The sequence below is a fragment of the Cajanus cajan genome, chromosome 2 (assembly GCF_000230855.2).
Source record: "Cajanus cajan strain Asha chromosome 2, NIPB_CcT2T_4, whole genome shotgun sequence".
In the NCBI taxonomy this organism is placed as follows: domain Eukaryota; kingdom Viridiplantae; phylum Streptophyta; class Magnoliopsida; order Fabales; family Fabaceae; genus Cajanus; species Cajanus cajan.
In genome coordinates, this window is record NC_138518.1 from 64,692,772 (window position 1) to 64,711,555 (window position 18,784).

Genomic DNA, 18,784 nt, shown 5'->3' on the forward strand with positions numbered 1-18,784 from the left:
AACTAGAAACCAAAATTTATAGATTATAAATAAATGTATTTAAAAATATAAATCATATTTTGAAGACCATCGATTGTTATATATTAAATATGAATGACTATCTTTATTGAGAGTATAACACTATACGTTTTTATAATTGTTGATTTTATTAAATTATGTGTTTTGGTGATTTGTTATTTGATTGTTGAGAAACTTTGAAAATTAAGGAATTTTTTATGAGTTTTAGTTGGTTTGAAGTTTTTTTTAGGTAAAGATCAAGTTTAACCTCCAAGGGAAGATATATAGAATTTTTTTCAAGACTTGAATTTTATAAATTCATTTTTTAAATAAATTTAATGATAAGTTAAATATAAGAGCTTTGGAACTAAGATGTTCTCTTCTTCTTCTCGACCCTCTAAAAAGTGATATAAAGTCTTCCTAAGTGAAAATTGTATAACTAGATCGAGACTCTAAGTTTCAAAAGTTGAGAATCGAAGATTTGTTAGTTTCATTTAAAGTAACTAAAAGTGGTGATGATTCCCCTTCTTCCTCTTTTCTCATGAATTTCAAAGTAAGGGAATATAAAATCTTAGTTCTTAATAGACTATTTGAGTTGTATGTTGGTTGATTCCACAAAACGGTGATTATATTGGGTAAGATTTGAGTGTTGAAGTTGGGTTTTGCTACTTGAGAAGTATATTGAGGTGAATTTGATGTTTTCTACTTCAAATTGTGGTTGCATGTTGCATTGTTTAAGTTGTGTTACATCTAGTTTAATACTTCTATATCTTATTGAATTTTTTTAGTCACTAACTTACTTTTTTATGTTTTTTTTTTATGGTTGGACTATAATAATCATTTATACGAGTTTGAGTTGAGAGTCATGTTGGATGGTGGTATTATTTTTTGCTACATTTGGGTAGTAGTTCTTTTGTAATTGTTTTTTGACTGACAACCTAAATTTACACTTTTAACATATATATATATATATATACACATATATATACACACACTTGTATAGTTGTTGTTTCAGTCCCATGGATGGGTTATTATATTTTGTTTTAGTTGTTGATAAATTTTTATACATGTATATATTAAAGCATGTATATCTAAGTACTACTTGAAGTAGAGCTGTCAAAACGGGCTACCCGGCCCGGCCCGGCCCAGCCCACCACGGGTTGGCCATTTGGTGGGCCAACCCAACCCGGCTCACTTATCAGTGAGCTCAAAAAAAATCGAGCCCGGCCCGGCCCACCACGGGTTGGTGGGTTAAACGGGTTGGCTCACCTTAAAAAAAAAATAATTTTTTTCATTTTTTTTTTCTTAATATACAACTAAAGCCCAAAAATTTAAACTTATTTTAAAAATCTGAGATTCTTAATTAAGACATCCTTAAATGAATTATTCATCCCAAACATTAAATGATAATTTTAAATACAATCAAATCAAATCTAAATAATCTCAAATAGATAAATATAATCCAAAATTATCTTAAACTTCAAATACAATCCAAAATCACAAAAATTACATATCACAATCTAACATTAAATTATTATTGTCTCATGTTGAACTGCACCATGACCCAATAATTATTGTATTTTTTCAAAAAAAAAATTAATCACGGGTTGGTGGGCCAGCCCGGCTCACCACGGGTTCAACCCAGGTGAGCCGGGTTGGTGGTGAGCCGGGTTCAAATTTGACCCGTATTAAAATTTTCAAATTTTGTTTAACCCAACCCGGCTCGAACCCGTGGTGAGCCGGGTTGGCTCGCCGGGCCAAGCCCATTTTGACAGCTCTAACTTGAAGTCAAACTTAGATAATTTTATATGTTATTTTTGCTACTAGTAGTCAGATCGTGATTTAATAGATTGTTATATAGAGTATTTTTAAGAGTTAATTTTTAATGAGAATATTTTAAAGAACTCTTACAACTTTTTTACCTCATTAAATTTTATTTATTTATTATATTTATTTATGAATTAAATTTCAATTAGTATTTTAGTTTGTACAATGCATATACTAAATGTTTATTATATATATCTCAAATTTATGATAAAATTATATATGTAAATAAATACTACATGTTTAAATATATAAATTATATTTAAAATTTGTATAAGTAAATTTTTTAAAATATATTATTTATATTTTAAATTTATGATAAATAATTTATATTATGGTATAAATTTATTTTTATTTATTAATAATTTATTTTTATAATATTAAATTTTCATTTCATAAATAATTGTGATAAATAAAATATGAATCAAATAAGAAGTTAAATTTTTTTTAAAGAAATTCTCTCATTAAAAAAAAATCTTAAAAACACTTTCACACAAGATACAAATTTGTATTTTGTATATAGAGATTAATATTTTAAATATAAACTTTAAATATAATTTATACATTTAAATATAATTTTTATTTATATATATAATTTATTATAAAAATTAGTTATATATAAGAAACATTTTGTTTGTGAAATGTAAAGACTAAAATACTAGTAAATATTTAATTTAAAATAAAAAATATGTTACATTAAAGAAAATTAAGTATACAAGTAAAGATAAAATTAGGTGGATTGAGATGGTTGGAAATTTATTTTGTTTACTAATTACTAGTTTTACTATAGTGGATGAAATATACATTTAAAATGAAACAAAAAAGAAATATAAAAAATGTCTTAAATTATAGAGGTTAAAAATAACTATTAAAAAAAAAAAAGATAACCACAAAGAGTAAAAAAAGTCTATATTATATTAAATAAATTAAAAATAAAATAAGTAAAATTATAAATAAATATAAATAAATAAAAAAAGTTAACCTAAAAAAATATCTAATTGACTACATGGAGTAAGAGAGTGAGAATTTGATGCGAAAATTATTTATAATTTATATTATATTATATTATATATATATATATATATATAAATTAATTAATTAATTAATGAGTGTGAAATATCTATTTGATAGTTAATTTTCTAAAAATAAATCTCTCTGACTCTGGTTTCTAGTACTTAAAAATAAACAAATATTGAAATCTAAAATCTTGCTTAAAAATCTGAGCCATGTTCTGCAATCCGATTTTTGTGAATTATTGACATTCTCGAAAAGCTTATGAAGCTCGTTATTTTTGGATGTGTAGGTTGGGGGTAGGTGGATAGTGGATACCCGAAAAATAAAAGCCTTACAATATTCAGTGAATGCAACCAAAAGTTACACAATTTGTACCTCCCCCATGCTGGATTGATATGGCAGTCTGCACGACTTTCTAATTATTATCTATATTATATACACTAAAAAAAGAAAAAGAAAAAAGAGAGAGAGAAATTTGTGTCTCTCTCAATTTAAAAAATAAATAAAATAATAGATTATTACTTAAGAGTGTATTAGATTTCATAAAACTTTTTTTAGTATAACTTTTTGTGTATATTTAAAAAAAATAAAAATTTAGTACTTTTTTAGATTTTCTTAAAAAACTTTATATGAATATAATGACTTTTAATATTATTTTAAAAGAAATTTTTAATCAAGATTTTATAATATGAATGTTAATGAATTTGTATTTTAAAAATTTATAAGATTTGAAAGAATTTTATTAGATTTTAAAGGATAATATAATTTTTTGAAAAATAATACAATTTCTCTATATATAAAAATTATCAGATTTAAATAAAAAAATAATTAATAAAATTTTCAATCTTTTAATAAATAAATTATTGTAGCTTTTCTCGTTTGTTTCATATTTTCTTAAGTAACATTTTTTATATTAAAGTCTTTTATACATTTATATTTTCTCATTCATACTATTGAATTTGAACAATATATTTAAATTTATGATATTTATTTATCGATAAAAATTAAAATATATTTTTAATATATGGTTAAATTTTTTATATTTTAATATTATATTTTATTAAAAATAATTATTTGTTAAACTTTAATAATCTAAACCTTTTAAAAATATATAATATCTAATAATTTATATATTTAATAATTAAAATAAATATGGATAAATTATACATCAATACTAATAGATAAAAATGTAACAAAAAATATTGATAGATAAAATAAAATAAAATAAAAAAGATAGGAGAAAATACTAGAGAGAAGAAAAGTAGAAGAAGAAATAAATGAAATAGATGAACAAAAAGAAAAGGAGAATATGAGATAAAGAAAATATGAAAAAAGGGGAAAAGGAGAAAGAGAAAAAAAATGAAATGGAGAAGAGACGGGCAAAAGAGAATACGAGAGATAGAGAGAAATAGAGCGAAAGGGGAAAAAGATGAAGTTAAAAAGGCAATGAAAAAAATCATATGAAATCTCCATAATTTTTATGAAATTGATGGATCTGTGAATTATATGTAAATTTAACTAAAAAAATTCACAAAATTCATCCATTGAAACAATTTATTTAAATCTTTATTTTTTTATTATTTTTTTAGGGTTTAACTATCTCAATTCCTCTCCACTCAACTACTAAGCTAACTCTAGTGATTATTAAAAAAAATGTGAGATGTTTTAAAATTATTTGAAATCTCAATCAATACACTTTCTTAAAAAGAATGTGAGGTAATTATATTGAAATATAAAATACAGAGAAAATAACTAAATAAATTAGTCTAATTAGAAGATAAACAATATTAATCTACATATAATTATAATAGTAAAATAGTTTAAACAAATATGTATATTATAAAGAGGTCTCCTTTTATTATTAATAAAATTATATATATATATATATATATATATATATATATATATATAACATATAATATATATATAGTAATATTTTTGTATATGTACATATAAGATAAACGCTCTTTATATAACTATAGTTTTATTATTTATAATAAAAATACTTTTAATATATAAGTTAGTTATTGAAGATATGTGTTTTCAACGTATAAAATATATTTTGGATTTATAATAAATAATTTTTATTATAATATAAAGATATTTTTATTCTTATAAATAAAAGTTAAAATATTAAAATTTAAAATGAACTTAAAATAAAATAGTAATAAAAATAAAAAGATACATGATTGAAAATTTTAAGTTATATACCTCACATTCATTAGTAATAAAGTCAAAATAGTACCATCATTGAGATGGAGAATTTTATATACTCTAATATCATCTTAAAAATATATTATGAATCTAACTCAATCTTATAAAATTGATTATTAATATAAATATTTTTTTTCACTTATATACAATATTATGGCCATATCATTTGAGGATGTGGGATCTCCAACACTTCTTGTCATAAAAAAAAAATTTGTGGAAGAGCTTGAAACACTTTATTAGACCTTTATATTCATAGGAGCTTTTTCTCAACAATGCAATGAATGTGAAATAAATTGTGGGTAATAAAGTTGTCCCTCAATCCCATAGATTTTAATTTAATGATCTTTGAGGGGTTTTGATCATTCCAAAGTTGTGTTAATATTAATATATTATATGTTTTGTTGAAATGTCTCGTGAGTAGTTAGATGAAATGTTATGTTTGGTGTTTTTAAGTTTGTTGCAATGAATTGGATACCTTGGAGTTCTTGAAACTTGATGACTTATATTGATATTGAATGCATTGTAGGTTGGATGGTTGAATGTGTATTACTTGTGAATATGACAACGATAATAATGCAAATTAACGAGAGAAAGGCACGTGGGAATTGAACATAAGTGAGAAGAGCATAAGAGGTATTGTATTGATCTCATTCACATTGTTTGGGAATATTGTCGTGCACAAGCAAGGACATGATAAAGGGGGCACGGTTGTGCTTAGGTTAACCATGATTGTGTTCATTCTCCAATGCGGAAAGTGAAAATTTGAACACGAGCACTCTTAGTAAGCATGGTCATGTTCTTTTTGTGATGTAGAAACTCAAGAAATCAGCACAACCAGGCTTAGGTTAGCATGATAGTGCTTTAGTTTATGTAGCACAAACTTGAAAATCAAGCATGAGGTTAAATTGGGGTGAATAGGCCCATGGTCACCTTTTCTTTACTTAGCACACTCGTGTTAGTACTTAACATGAACATGACCGTGTTGGTCCCTTGGTTGCTTGAGCCTTTAAGAGTGGAGTATGTGAAAGTGGAAAGAACTTTGAGAACTATTGAGAGACATAGTCAGTGGAACCAATTGGATGATTGGAATAGTTGACATTTGACAATCAAATAATAGTTGAATCATTCGACCATATTTATATGTGACATGTATCATATGCATTAAATTTATTGTTTACAAATACTAAAACATGAACAAAGTTAACTTCCTAAGGTGTGCAAGAACATTGTTTTAAAGAACTTATTTGTATACTCCCACCCAAAATCTCAAAATGCAAAACTGATTAGTTCTCAACCTTTAAAAAAAAAAAAGAGTAAGTGAGAAAACAAGATAGAAGAAGACATAATTTTGCTTCTCAATGTATCTTACTCATCAAAAGATGCATGGTATTTATAAAAGGAAAATTTGATCGCATTAGTTAAATAGATCGAATATTAAAGACAAATAGTAATAAAATGTTCACAATTTAAAACAACAACAGACAACTAACAAAATTACATTAAAATAAATTTAAATAGATTAAAAATGTTTAATCATTAATCAATGGTCACATAAATGGATTTGAATTTTAAATTTAATTTAAAATAATTTCATAAATAAATTAAACTTTTAAAGTATTTCATAATATACAGTAAAACTTGTGTTTTTGTGGTATAAGTGTGAAATCCTATGTCAAGAAAGTCTTATAATGATCAAAGTATTTGAATATTTGGGATTAACTTTGTTTGGAGATCCTCAGTCTTTATAATAAGTATAAATTGGCATATTACAATTTTATAATCCGGACGAGTCATTGATGAATATTTTATCGAACAAGAGTATTGAATGATAGACACCTAATATGATATACTCCTAGATCGGATAACTTTGTTGATTGCTAAAGTATATTCCTTTTAATTATTATATTAATATTAATTTTAGAAAAATAAAGAATGTCACACCATAGGAGCGTGCACTAAGAATGCATATTCCTATTTAGAGTTAGCCAAAAAGGGTTTTGAAAGTTTGTAAGAATTTAATATTTTATTTTAGTGAAAGTTATCATTATTGCAAAGGTTAAAACAAAACCTTTTCTTTTGGTGTTGCTTTTTAAATTTCAAATTTTCTGTGTTCTAACACCTTGCGTTTAACTCTGCTTTGGTGTTGTCTCTCGTCAAATATACATTCGATGCGAAATTAAATAATAATATTTTATTTAGAGTGTCAACATCATTCACTTAAATCGTCACATAGATTGAATTGTCTGCTTAAAGAAGACAATATAATTCTACATTTTCCATTTGCAATACCATTTCAGTTAAATTTATAGTTGAAACTCAAGAAGAAAAAACAGTAGAATCATTACATTAAGTTTCATTCTTATCATTTTATTTAAATAAGTGATGTAAACAATTTTTTAATAAACATTTTTAAAATACAGGATGTCATTAAAATGTAGTTTTTGAATATCATGCACACAATAATATAAGAAAATATCACATTTTTGAGTATAAAATGTACTTAAAATAAACATATTCTATCGCAATAATAATAATGAATAAAGTTCAAATATCAAATCTAAAATAATATGTTTAAATAATTACTAACTTTAACTATGATTTTAGTAGTTTGTCACAATAGTAACAATGAATAAAATTTAAATATCAAACTCAAAAGAACATGTTTAAGCAATTGTTAACTTTAACTATGATTTTAGCATTTTGAAGGGATAAATTTGATAATGCGAATGTGATAGAAAATAAAAATTTAATTAAAAATTAAAATAATAAATAAATTGATTGGGATTCAAAGATAAAAACTTAGAGTTATGACTATTGTTTTAATATGAATTTCACAATTTTCCATACCTTTGCTGTCAATTTCATTTTTGAAATTGTTAACAACCGTTTATGCAGACAATTGTCCGTATTTATTTTGGAAAAATTCCAAATCAATTGTAAAAGTTTATTCATAAAATAAAGCATAAAAATGCACAAGAAAATAAATTAATTTAATTAAAAACTGTGGAAACTAACTTGATCAAGCAAATTTTCAAAGTTCAATTATTTTTGGATTCAATTAATCCAAAGAGTTTAATCATGCATTTTTAATTAAAAGGAATAGAAATGAAAAATACTAAAATAATATGATAATAACAAAAAAAAATTATTTAGTTTATTATTGAAGTTTATTAGGAATAATTACATCATAATACTAAAATAAGAAAATTAGCCAAACATAATAGGTAAATAATTCAATATGATACTAGAACTCATAAAGGAAAAAAAAGAGAGAAAAGAATCAACCATATATAAGTGGAAGAATCATTCTTTGAGGATATGACTTTTAACTTCATAAAGAATCTTAACCATAAATGTGATAAGTAGAGCTGTCAAAACGGGTAACCCGGCCCAGCCCGACTTGACCCACCACGAGTTGAGCATTTGGTGGGCCAACCCAACCCAGCTCATTTATTGGTGAGCTAAAAAAAATTGATCCTGGCTAGGCCCACCACGGGTTGGTAGGTTAAACAGGTTGGCTCACCTAATTTAAAAAAAAATATATTTTTTAATATAAATAAAACTTCAATCAAATGAAAATAATATCACTGAATAATGTGAAATTAAATAATATTTGTTTATGTATACAAGTTTATAAGGATTTTAAAGAGTTTTTATTTACTAAAAAATATTCAATATTTTTAGTAAAAAAGCTTTTAGAAACTTTTTAAGACTGTATTCATATACACATTCAATACATATTTAAAGTGATCATTTAATTTAATTATGCCCGCTTTCTAAAAAAAAAATTATGTTGAATCCAAAAGATAGAAAGCTAGTGATAGAACGGTATTATAATGTTGAGCATAACATGCGAAGACATATGGGTAATTAGATTTCAAAACAGCAACAACCTTAATTTGGCCCAATAAGAGTAAATGTTTTTTTTTAAGGGTTGGTAGATCAGTCTGGCTCACCATGGGTTCAACCTGGGTGAGTCGAATTCAAAATAACGTACTAAAATTTTTAATTTTTTTTTGTCTAACCTGGCTTGAATTCGTGGTGACCCGGGTTGACTCACCAGGCTGATCCATTTTGACAACTCTAATAATAAGTTACTAAAAAAATGTTAAAATTTAGACTTATTTTTTAAATTATGAAGATTAAATATCTTTATTTAAAATAGAATAATTAAAATTATAAATTAATAAAAATAGAGAAATAAAGTATAATTTGGCCAATTTTTTTTATAAAGGAAGTGATAACATAGGGAGAGAACACGATAAGGTCTCATGCATGTGTGTAATCTAATAGTGAAAATGAAAAAAGAATTTAACTGCAGTGAATGAAATAATAAAAGTAAAAAGCAATCTTATTGACCAGCCGTGCGTACTAGTAACGTAACGTAATATTCAGACATTTTGGGAAGATAATGTCTGATATGGCTGCTCCGTACTCTTTTGAATTCTTAATCCTCTCAAGTCTCAGCAGAAGACGTTAATTGGAACAGGTCCATCTGGTCCAGCATACAACATACTAGTCAACACCAACATTAGAGAAAAGTCCACCGTGCTTGGATGACTGCCACGTGCACACGGTCATAGAAGGCATCAAACCTAATCGCCTTTCCAACATCATGGCAAGTAATAATCCTTGTCAACTTTATTAACCATACAGTTCATAACCAAAATATCATGTGACCTTCCCCGACCCTTCTTCCTTCTTTCCCCCTCTTGTCATAGCAAACTCAAAATCCAACACCAAAAAATCAAATTATTCATTATTCCTTTCATATATAAATCTCCAATTCCCACCCACTTTCACCCATAGATCAAGATTCAGCATGAAGCATATTTTAGTAAGGTCAGCGGCACGAGTCCTGCTTGGCGGTGGCCGGAGCTACTACCGCCAGCTCTCGACGGCGCCGATCGTCGAAACCAGACACCAGCATGGTGGCGCCGCGTTTGGAAGCTTCTACTTGCGGAGGATGTCCTCGCTTCCAGAGATAAAGGATCATCAACAGTCAGAGGAGAAAAAAAACGAGGTCAACGATGCCAACCACAACAACGCCGTCATTTCAAGCTACTGGGGGATCACGAGGCCCAAGGTTCGCAGGGAGGATGGGACTGAGTGGCCATGGAACTGTTTCATGGTAAGAAACGAATCATCTTTCAAAACAACTTTTTTTTTTTTTTTTCTTGTTTCAGATCACATAGAGAACACCTTACTCTAGGCCAGTAGAATCATTATAGGTGACACTTTGAATATTTAATTTGTTCGCATTCTTAAGACTAAAACTAGACAATGCTATGGTCATATTATGGATAATTCAACTTTATGAAATTGAATTATAAGGTAAAAATTATATAATTTTCATATTAAGATCATATCTTGATGTATTAATAATCCCTAGGACTGTTATCTGAAAAAGTGAATTTGAGTCTTTGTGTAAGATGAAAATTACTTTTCACTTCTCATTTTATATACTATTATGTTGATATCTTTCTTTTTGAACATTTTTTCTATGATATCATTGGCAGCCATGGGACAGTTATCGCGCAGATGTGTCAATAGACGTGACAAAGCACCACACACCAAAGTCGCTAACGGACAAGGTTGCTTTCAGGTCTGTAAAGTTTCTAAGGGTTCTCTCTGATTTGTACTTCAAGGTATGTATGCATATATAGTAAGAGTTGTATCTTTGATACTAACGATTAATAATATTTATAGTTGATTAAGCTAATTAAGTCTGGTGTATAATCATTAGGAACGATATGGGTGCCACGCGATGATGCTGGAAACAATTGCAGCTGTTCCGGGAATGGTGGGAGGGATGTTGTTACACCTGAAATCTCTGAGGAAGTTTCAGCACAGTGGGGGTTGGATCAAGGCATTGCTTGAGGAAGCAGAGAACGAGAGGATGCACCTGATGACCATGGTGGAGCTTGTGAAGCCAAGCTGGCACGAGAGGCTTCTCATTTTTACTGCGCAGGGTGTTTTCTTCAATGCCTTCTTTGTGTTTTACCTCCTCTCACCAAAAGCAGCGCATAGGTTTGTTGGGTATTTGGAGGAAGAGGCTGTGATCTCGTACACGCAGCACTTGGATGCGATTGAGAGTGGTAAAGTAGAAAACGTCCCTGCCCCTGCCATTGCTATCGACTACTGGAGGCTTCCCAAGGACGCAACACTCAAGGATGTTGTCACTGTCATTCGCGCTGATGAGGCTCACCACAGGGATGTTAACCACTTTGCTTCTGTGAGTCACAATTTTGTTTCACTTATTTTTTTACCTCTTCCTTCGGTTTGTTTCGCTTTCGCTTTGTTCTGACTCTGAATGCTGTGTGTTTTTCTTTGTGCAGGATATTCACCATCAAGGAAAGGAATTAAAAGAGGCTCCTGCTCCTATTGGTTACCACTGAGTCATTGTTGTAAACTTTTACTAGCCTTTGTTGTCTAAACTTATTATTTGTGCCTGAAAGTTCAATGAAATGTATTTTCAGTCTGCACTTTAAATTTATAGAGATCAATAGTTAGTTTGGTGATACTTTTGGAGACATCATAAACCCAACTTGTACTTGGCTTATGAGAAAGTATTGGATTGTTCAGAATTACTATCCATATTAGCCCATATCTGTATCACATATTTTAGTATTTTAATTAATAAAAAAATTAAAAACAATTGAGTACTTGCAATTAAATCCTTTCCAGCAAAATTTTCCTCCAGCCAAAATCCAGTGAGATTTGAGTCCTTAGCTTTTTGTACAACAAAAAAGGAGAGAAAAGCTTGCAGGAGAGACGTGAAAAGATCTATAGTAGATGAGATTAATCAGGGATAACGTGTTTCAAGGTTACCTAATAATTTCTCTTTGCTTACACACCTTATCTGTTTCATAAGATCATAAAAGGTAACAGTAAATGAGCAATAAATTTACATATCTTCTATACTTAAATATCTGTAGTTTTAGACAGAGGATCTATCTGTAATTAACATTACTACCAAGTTTTCCCATGTCAACACAAATTTTACCAAACACAGTCTTAGTGATCAATAATGAAACAAATGTGAATTTGTAATTGGGTCTTCGCAATTGGGATGTTAAACATTCTGTGGTCATAATGAAAAATTTGATCATGCGATTAAACATTTGTATTCTTCAAACCGTTATATGATTAGCATTTGTAGAGGCACTCAACATTAATACACAATATAACTCGCGCAATGACTTTTAGAATTCTGTTTTGTTTGTTTCGGTACAAAGAATTGTATTTTATGTCATGGAAGAAAGAAGGTAAAAGAAAGATTTTGCATGGTCTTGAAGGCTTACGTTGAATTCACGATATGTATTTTTTTTTCTTCAAAAAAGCTTAAATTAGAATAAAACATGATTTTATCGTGGGATTTTCTTGACGTGTATGTAGGTGCCTTGAGAGAGAAAAAAAAATATGATTTATAATATGACATAATAAAAAAAAATAGAAACAAATAAAAAGAATCACTTAAGTGTTTGTAAATTATAAGTATCCAAATATTATTATAGAATTACTTATATTTTAATATCAACAATTTTTGTGGAGTTAAGAGTTCATGTCTATACTTATTCTCTAATCTAATTAAAAAAAATAGAAGAAATAGATAATCCAGAAAGAAGAGAAAAATAAAGATTTAATGAAAAAAAAATTAAGCTATTAGGACAAATCTTTGGAGAACCATTTTCCTCCTCCCATTTTATCATCCAAATTTGTCAAAAAGAAAAGCTATTGGTCAAGTCCAAGCACTACAATATTTGCGTTGCAGTGAATCAAATCCCTCTCTTACCGCCTTACACACTCCAACTATATGCTCATTTTAGTGACTGTTTCTAAGTAGTATTATCCAAAAACTGCGCGCGTTAAATGCATTAAACACCCTCCACTCCTTTCCTTCATCATCACCACCGTTTATTCATCACAAGACACTTAATCAACGGCCAACAACGGTTCTGATCCGTCCTCGCGAGACAAGCATGGGACCGTAACTTCGCTCGCGATTCTTTTCCCTCCATATGCTTCTTCAGTAACCGCAATTTCATAAATCATGAAAAGTCGGTTATAAACGAAGTCTCTGGAAAACGCGAGCGCGATTCTTCCATCGAGAGATGAAGCTCCTTGCATTGAGTTCCGCGGCCCGGCGAGCTCTGCTCAATGGCCGCAACTGTAACCGCCACGGTTCGGCGGCGGTGAGGCCGTTTGCGGCGGTGGAGACGAGGCTCCTCTGTGCTGGCGGCGGGAACGGAAGGTTCTTCTACTGGAAGAGGACGATGGCTTCGCCGGCGGAGGCGAAGATGCCGGAGAAGGAGAAGGATAAGGAGGAGACTGAGAAGAGCGTGGCGGAGTCGAGTTATTGGGGAATTTCGAGGCCGAGGGTTGTGAGAGAAGACGGAACGGAGTGGCCTTGGAACTGCTTCATGGTGAGGATTCTGATTACTATGAATGAAGTTTAACTGAATATCTTAGCAGCGTTGATTAATTTATCACAAATTCCTTATCATTTAGAATTTCTGTCTGCGGATTTTGATGTTGTTCATGAGAGTAGATGTTTGTTGATTGTTGTGTTATGCTTATGATTTATTGAATGATGTGGCTATGGTTATCTATGAATTCTTACGGGCTTGGTTTCTTAATTTGTCTGTGTAGCCGTGGGAGACTTATCGACCAAACTTGTCTATAGATCTTACTAAGCATCACGTGCCAAAGAATTTTCAGGATAAAGTTGCTTACAGGACAGTGAAGCTTCTCAGAATTCCAACTGATGTGTTTTTTAAGGTGTGTAAATTGTGATATCTCACTCGATACAAGTCCCTAGTAGCTTGATCCAAAACAAAAGAAAAAGGAAAGAAATATGTAATGGTCGCTAAAATTATGTGTTCTTAAGTCATGCTGATCTGTTTAGTTTAATTAGAACTGCTCAACTCATTTGATTTAATAATAAAGTTTACTTGTATACTTTTGGCTACAAATAAGATGTTTATTGATGCATTCATTTTCTGCTTATCCATGGAAATATGTAACATGTATATACTGCAGCTTCATTAATTTTTTTTTTTTCAAAGATATTATTCATGGGTAATGGTATTGTCATCCATCGTTTTCCATATATTTTCAGAGACGTTATGGTTGCCGAGCAATGATGCTGGAAACAGTTGCAGCTGTTCCTGGTATGGTAGGAGGGATGTTGTTGCACCTGAAGTCACTTCGTAAGTTTGAGAATAGTGGTGGTTGGATCAAAGCATTGCTCGAGGAAGCAGAGAACGAGAGAATGCACCTGATGACTATGGTGGAACTTGTGAAACCTACATGGTACGAAAGACTGCTGGTTCTTGCTGTACAGGGAGTGTTCTTCAATGCGTTTTTCGTACTTTACATACTCTCCCCAAAGGTGGCTCATAGAATAGTTGGGTATCTTGAGGAGGAGGCTATACATTCTTACACCGAGTATTTGAAGGATCTTGAGAGTGGTGCAATTGAAAATGTTCCTGCTCCTGCCATTGCAATAGACTATTGGAGGCTTCCCAAGGATGCCAAATTGAAAGATGTTATAACAGTCATTCGTGCTGATGAGGCTCACCATCGAGATGTGAACCATTTTGCTTCTGTGAGTATCATTTATCACTTGCGTAATCATATTATTGCTCGTCTTAAAACAAAAATGCGTAATCATATTATTGTTTTTATGATATATCCGTTTTATACTTCATTCGTTTCCTTATTCTCTCAGACGCATACTGAATTTTTTATTGGAACATAAATCAAGATAATTGTACATTATGGAAAAATATGAGAAGATACAACGTAAAATACACAGAATAATAATCTGTCTACAAATTAAATATGAAAGGTTAAGCGGCTGATGGGTGTGCAATCAGTTTTGGCTGCAGAAATTTAGAGAACATACATTTATTGTCGTACAGTTGAATTGTATGAACAGAGACCAACAAAAAGTATACTTTCATTTTTCAATTAATCCACATAATGACGATTTCTTATTGGTGGGACATGCAGAATGAACATTCACTTATATTCTATGGGGTTATTTGTTATTTCCTTGCCCCCCGGGGGAGGGGGAGGGTAAATTGTGACCATCTGGGTAGGCAACATATTATATCTACATCGTAGTTCTGATATGTTCTTTTGGCCATTCTGTCACTACTATGTTTTGTGTTCAGAATTTAGGAGAAAGTGAGGTGGCGCATATTTTGTTTTAAAACAAAGGTTAATAAAATTACTGTATTTATCATATCAAAATGCGTCTCCAGGTGGACATTATTTTTATATGTGTTCCCTGTTTTTCTTTTTAATACAATCATGTTTTTCATGCAGGATATCCACTTCCAAGGTAAAGAACTGCGGGAGGCACCAGCTCCTATTGGTTATCACTAGGTCTTTACTGCCTCGAATATGAAATTACCCCTTTGGTGTGCATTTAGAAACCTAGAAGTGCAAATTTGCTTGGTACAGAATTCCTATTATTCAATCATACTGTTGGACTTAGCAGTTATACTATATATTACCAATGATTCTATGATACAACCTCGCTTGAACATGTTTAATATGGCACAATTACAATTTAGTTAAGTACTTCCCCCAACTGGAAAGTTAGAGGACAATGACACAGAATGATGGATTGATATTCATTATTATATTTGATGACCTGACAAGTATGGAAAGGAAATGGTAATACAGGGAACTTAATGATCAATAAGGTGTAATTTGAAGTTGAGAAGAAATAAAACTCTAAAGATAGAATTAAGTTGCAATTTGAAGACTCGTTTCATTTTTACTTCTTTCTTGTCTGTTAATCTTCCTCTTACATGGGCTTTATCTATTAGCAAGTTAAATAAGGATTTACATGCTTTTAGTATCGAGTTTAGTTTCATCTTAAAGAGGTAATGATAGGAGTATACCTGGGTTGCTGAATAGGGATGATATGATTGCGTTTGCGTCTGAGATATGTGGGCTCTGTTGGGTTGTTGCACTTGCACCTCGCAGGGGAAATTTGGCCATGTTGTGGTTCATTTGTCTTGACCAGCTTGCAGTTGGGGTGGGATAAGTATTTTGTAGGTGCTTTAGGCACTGCTCTAAGCCTTGTACGACCGGGCAGGGGTTCCCTCTGATGAAGTCGGAGCAGCTCTGTAACTTGAGCCTGTAGGAGACGGATGATTTCATATTTGGAGTATGCTGGTGGTGGGATTTGGTCCATGATCTCCGCACTGCTGTTCTTAGTTGTAACGGTGGGAGGTTGTTTGCAAGTTGCACTTGATATTATAGTTGAAGCCCGAGTCTTAATGGGAAGAATGACCGTTAGGAGTCATCGAAGAATGAAGGGGGAGAATGTTTCACCGTGAGTTCACTCTTTCCCGCAGATAGCATCAAGTGATTTCGGTGACGATCTTGTAATTAGGCTCGCTCTATTATGAGATGGTGGTGTTCTGCTGATCTCTAGTGGCAAAGGAAAACAGGGATTTTTTGCAATGACACTCTAAAGCTCAAGTACACGAGAATAGGTTGGTTTTCTTCTATTTGGAAGCGTTGGTTGGCTTAGTGGGTAGGTCGTAGGGGGTCCATTCTGCTGATGTCATGGGATGTAAATCCTATATCCTGTATCCACTATATTGCTCCTATAATTAGGCTGCTTCAAGTGGTTTCAAAGTTCTTGCTACCTTCAATGTTTGCAAGATAGCCCATGCCTCAGTCTAAAGTGTGCTGGCTTGCTCCCCTGACTCACTGAGGGTGATTTGAGATAATGACTTCGTTTGAGGTAAGCCACATCTGCAGGATGTTTCGCTGTGTTCTGTCACCCTTGATGTGGTGGTATTGCCTCTTGAGATTATCTCGGATCATCATGTTTATTGATATACCAATATAATGATTTTTTTTGAACTATTTGGAATTTTTTAAATAGTTCTTGAGATTATTTTTTAATTCCATTTTTTTTGTGCAAAGGAAAATAAAAAGCAAATAAAAGAGAAACAAAATTCAAGAAATAGCGAATTTTTTTTTCCTATATGTGATTTTTTTAATTCGATTATTGGTCATATAATTATTTTTCTTAATTGAGTGCATGTTTGTAGAAGGAAAAAGAAGAAAAAAAAGGTGGATGAAAATAAAGAAGAGAAAAATAGGATATTTGAAAAATAAAGAAGAGATTAACATGATGGGTGAAAATAAATAAAAAATAAAGTAAAATTTTTATTTATCATAATTATAATGACAGTATTAGAATTTAAATTTCAAGTTATGTATATATTATTTTAATCTTTTATTACTAGATTGATCTTAATGATTAAATAAAATAAATTTATTTCTAAAAAATTAAAGCATAAGTCTTTATAATTGAAGTTTTATATTGTTTATGGTTTAGGGTTTAGGATTTAAGTAATTTTGATTAGGTCGTTAAAGGATGTCATTTCAATATGATGCGAGAAAAGTTGAAAGTATCGGTATGTAATGATGTTTCTTTATGGTAAGTGAGTGCTGTATTTTGATTTAGGATTGGTAGAGTTAGAGGAATGTGTCATTAAATGTGCCTCTTGTAACTTCTTGTAATCTGTGATTGATTAAGAATATTGTGGATGATTTATGTATGTTCTATTCATTTCAATGTTATGCTTTGAGCATAAAATAAGATGTGTTTTTTTTCTTTTGATGTGTTTAATAGGTTGATTTAATGTACAAATTGATGTCTAGTAAGACCTAGAGAAGCTGAGAGGTGTAACATTGGATTAAGTTTTATCAATTGCTTTTTCTGAAATTTTATTATAAATATTTGGGAGAGCCTAAGTTATGGTCGTAATTTATTCCGACCATTAGAGTTTTGATACATTTTCTTAATTGGTAAGTTTTTTTTTTTTTTTTTTTTTTTTTTTTTTTTTTTTTATGGATTCAAGTTATTGTGATTATGTAATGATATTCTTTATTTGTAACTTGCAATGACATTGGATAACATCAGGAAAAAATGAATTTTTTTACTTCAAAAATTACATCGACATTATCATAGGTCAACATAAAGTTCTTCATATATTATTTCAGTTTCCAACAGAAAAGTGAATTCAGTTTCCAACAGAAAAGTGAATTGTATTTATTATATAAAAGATCATGATTCTTTATTAAGATAACATATTAAAATGTTCAAATTTAAATAATATCAAAATGATAATTGAATAGCCACATGTACACATTATCATATTTAAGTTTTAAATAATTTAATTAACTTCTTTACAAAAATATAATTATTTAGTATATATATATATATATATATATATATATATATATATATATATATATACGCGCGCGTATGACTACAAACAACATCTTTTATTTCAAATTTCAATGACAACAAAGATTAGGATATTAAATTACTATTTTTTTAAAAAATTACTCACAATTATTATATAATATAAAAATAACTAATTTAATTAAACTTTTGTATATACACATATTTATTTAAATGAAACTATTATAAGTCAATTAAAAATTACAGTATATAATACATTTTCTGGAAATTAATCATAGATATATCAATTTTATTGGTTAGTATTTAATTGTAAACGTTTTTGCATATTATATTGGATCGTGTTTATATCAATTTTTTTGTTTAACATTTAATTACAGGTGTTTTCTAAAATTGACAGTTAATGACTTTTTTATTTAATAAGAGATACAATTTAAATGTTTAAATATTTATTTATTATACATTTTAATTATATAAACATAAATATTT

General features: G+C 29.7%; 2 protein-coding genes across 2 annotated transcripts; both read left to right on the plus strand.

Moving 5' to 3' along the window:
- The first annotated feature begins 9,704 nt into the window (after nucleotides 1-9,704).
- Nucleotides 9,705-11,644, plus strand: LOC109805330 (alternative oxidase 3, mitochondrial). Its single transcript, XM_020367369.3, has 4 exons — nucleotides 9,705-10,180; nucleotides 10,569-10,697; nucleotides 10,796-11,284; nucleotides 11,388-11,644. Exons 1-4 carry the CDS (start codon nucleotides 9,872-9,874, stop codon nucleotides 11,445-11,447), a joined length of 987 nt encoding a protein of 328 aa, XP_020222958.1. The 5' UTR covers nucleotides 9,705-9,871; the 3' UTR covers nucleotides 11,448-11,644.
- Nucleotides 11,645-11,795: 151 nt separating this feature from the next.
- LOC109805240 (ubiquinol oxidase 2, mitochondrial) lies at nucleotides 11,796-16,947 on the plus strand. Its single transcript, XM_020367257.3, has 4 exons — nucleotides 11,796-13,475; nucleotides 13,702-13,830; nucleotides 14,171-14,659; nucleotides 15,385-16,947. Exons 1-4 carry the CDS (start codon nucleotides 13,164-13,166, stop codon nucleotides 15,442-15,444), a joined length of 990 nt encoding a protein of 329 aa, XP_020222846.1. The 5' UTR covers nucleotides 11,796-13,163; the 3' UTR covers nucleotides 15,445-16,947.
- Nucleotides 16,948-18,784: the final 1,837 nt, after the last annotated feature.

Bases quoted from the DNA above. Each gene is read 5' to 3' on its own strand.
- LOC109805330 (XM_020367369.3), top strand. From the start codon at position 9,872: ATGAAGCATATTTTAGTAAGGTCAGCGGCACGAGTCCTGCTTGGCGGT. The intron at 10,181-10,568 runs GTAAGAAACGAA...TATCATTGGCAG, and splicing joins GGCCATGGAACTGTTTCATG to CCATGGGACAGTTATCGCGC. The intron at 11,285-11,387 runs GTGAGTCACAAT...TTCTTTGTGCAG, and splicing joins ATGTTAACCACTTTGCTTCT to GATATTCACCATCAAGGAAA.
- LOC109805240 (XM_020367257.3), top strand. From the start codon at position 13,164: ATGAAGCTCCTTGCATTGAGTTCCGCGGCCCGGCGAGCTCTGCTCAAT. The intron at 13,831-14,170 runs GTGTGTAAATTG...ATATATTTTCAG, and splicing joins CAACTGATGTGTTTTTTAAG to AGACGTTATGGTTGCCGAGC. The intron at 14,660-15,384 runs GTGAGTATCATT...TTTTTCATGCAG, and splicing joins ATGTGAACCATTTTGCTTCT to GATATCCACTTCCAAGGTAA.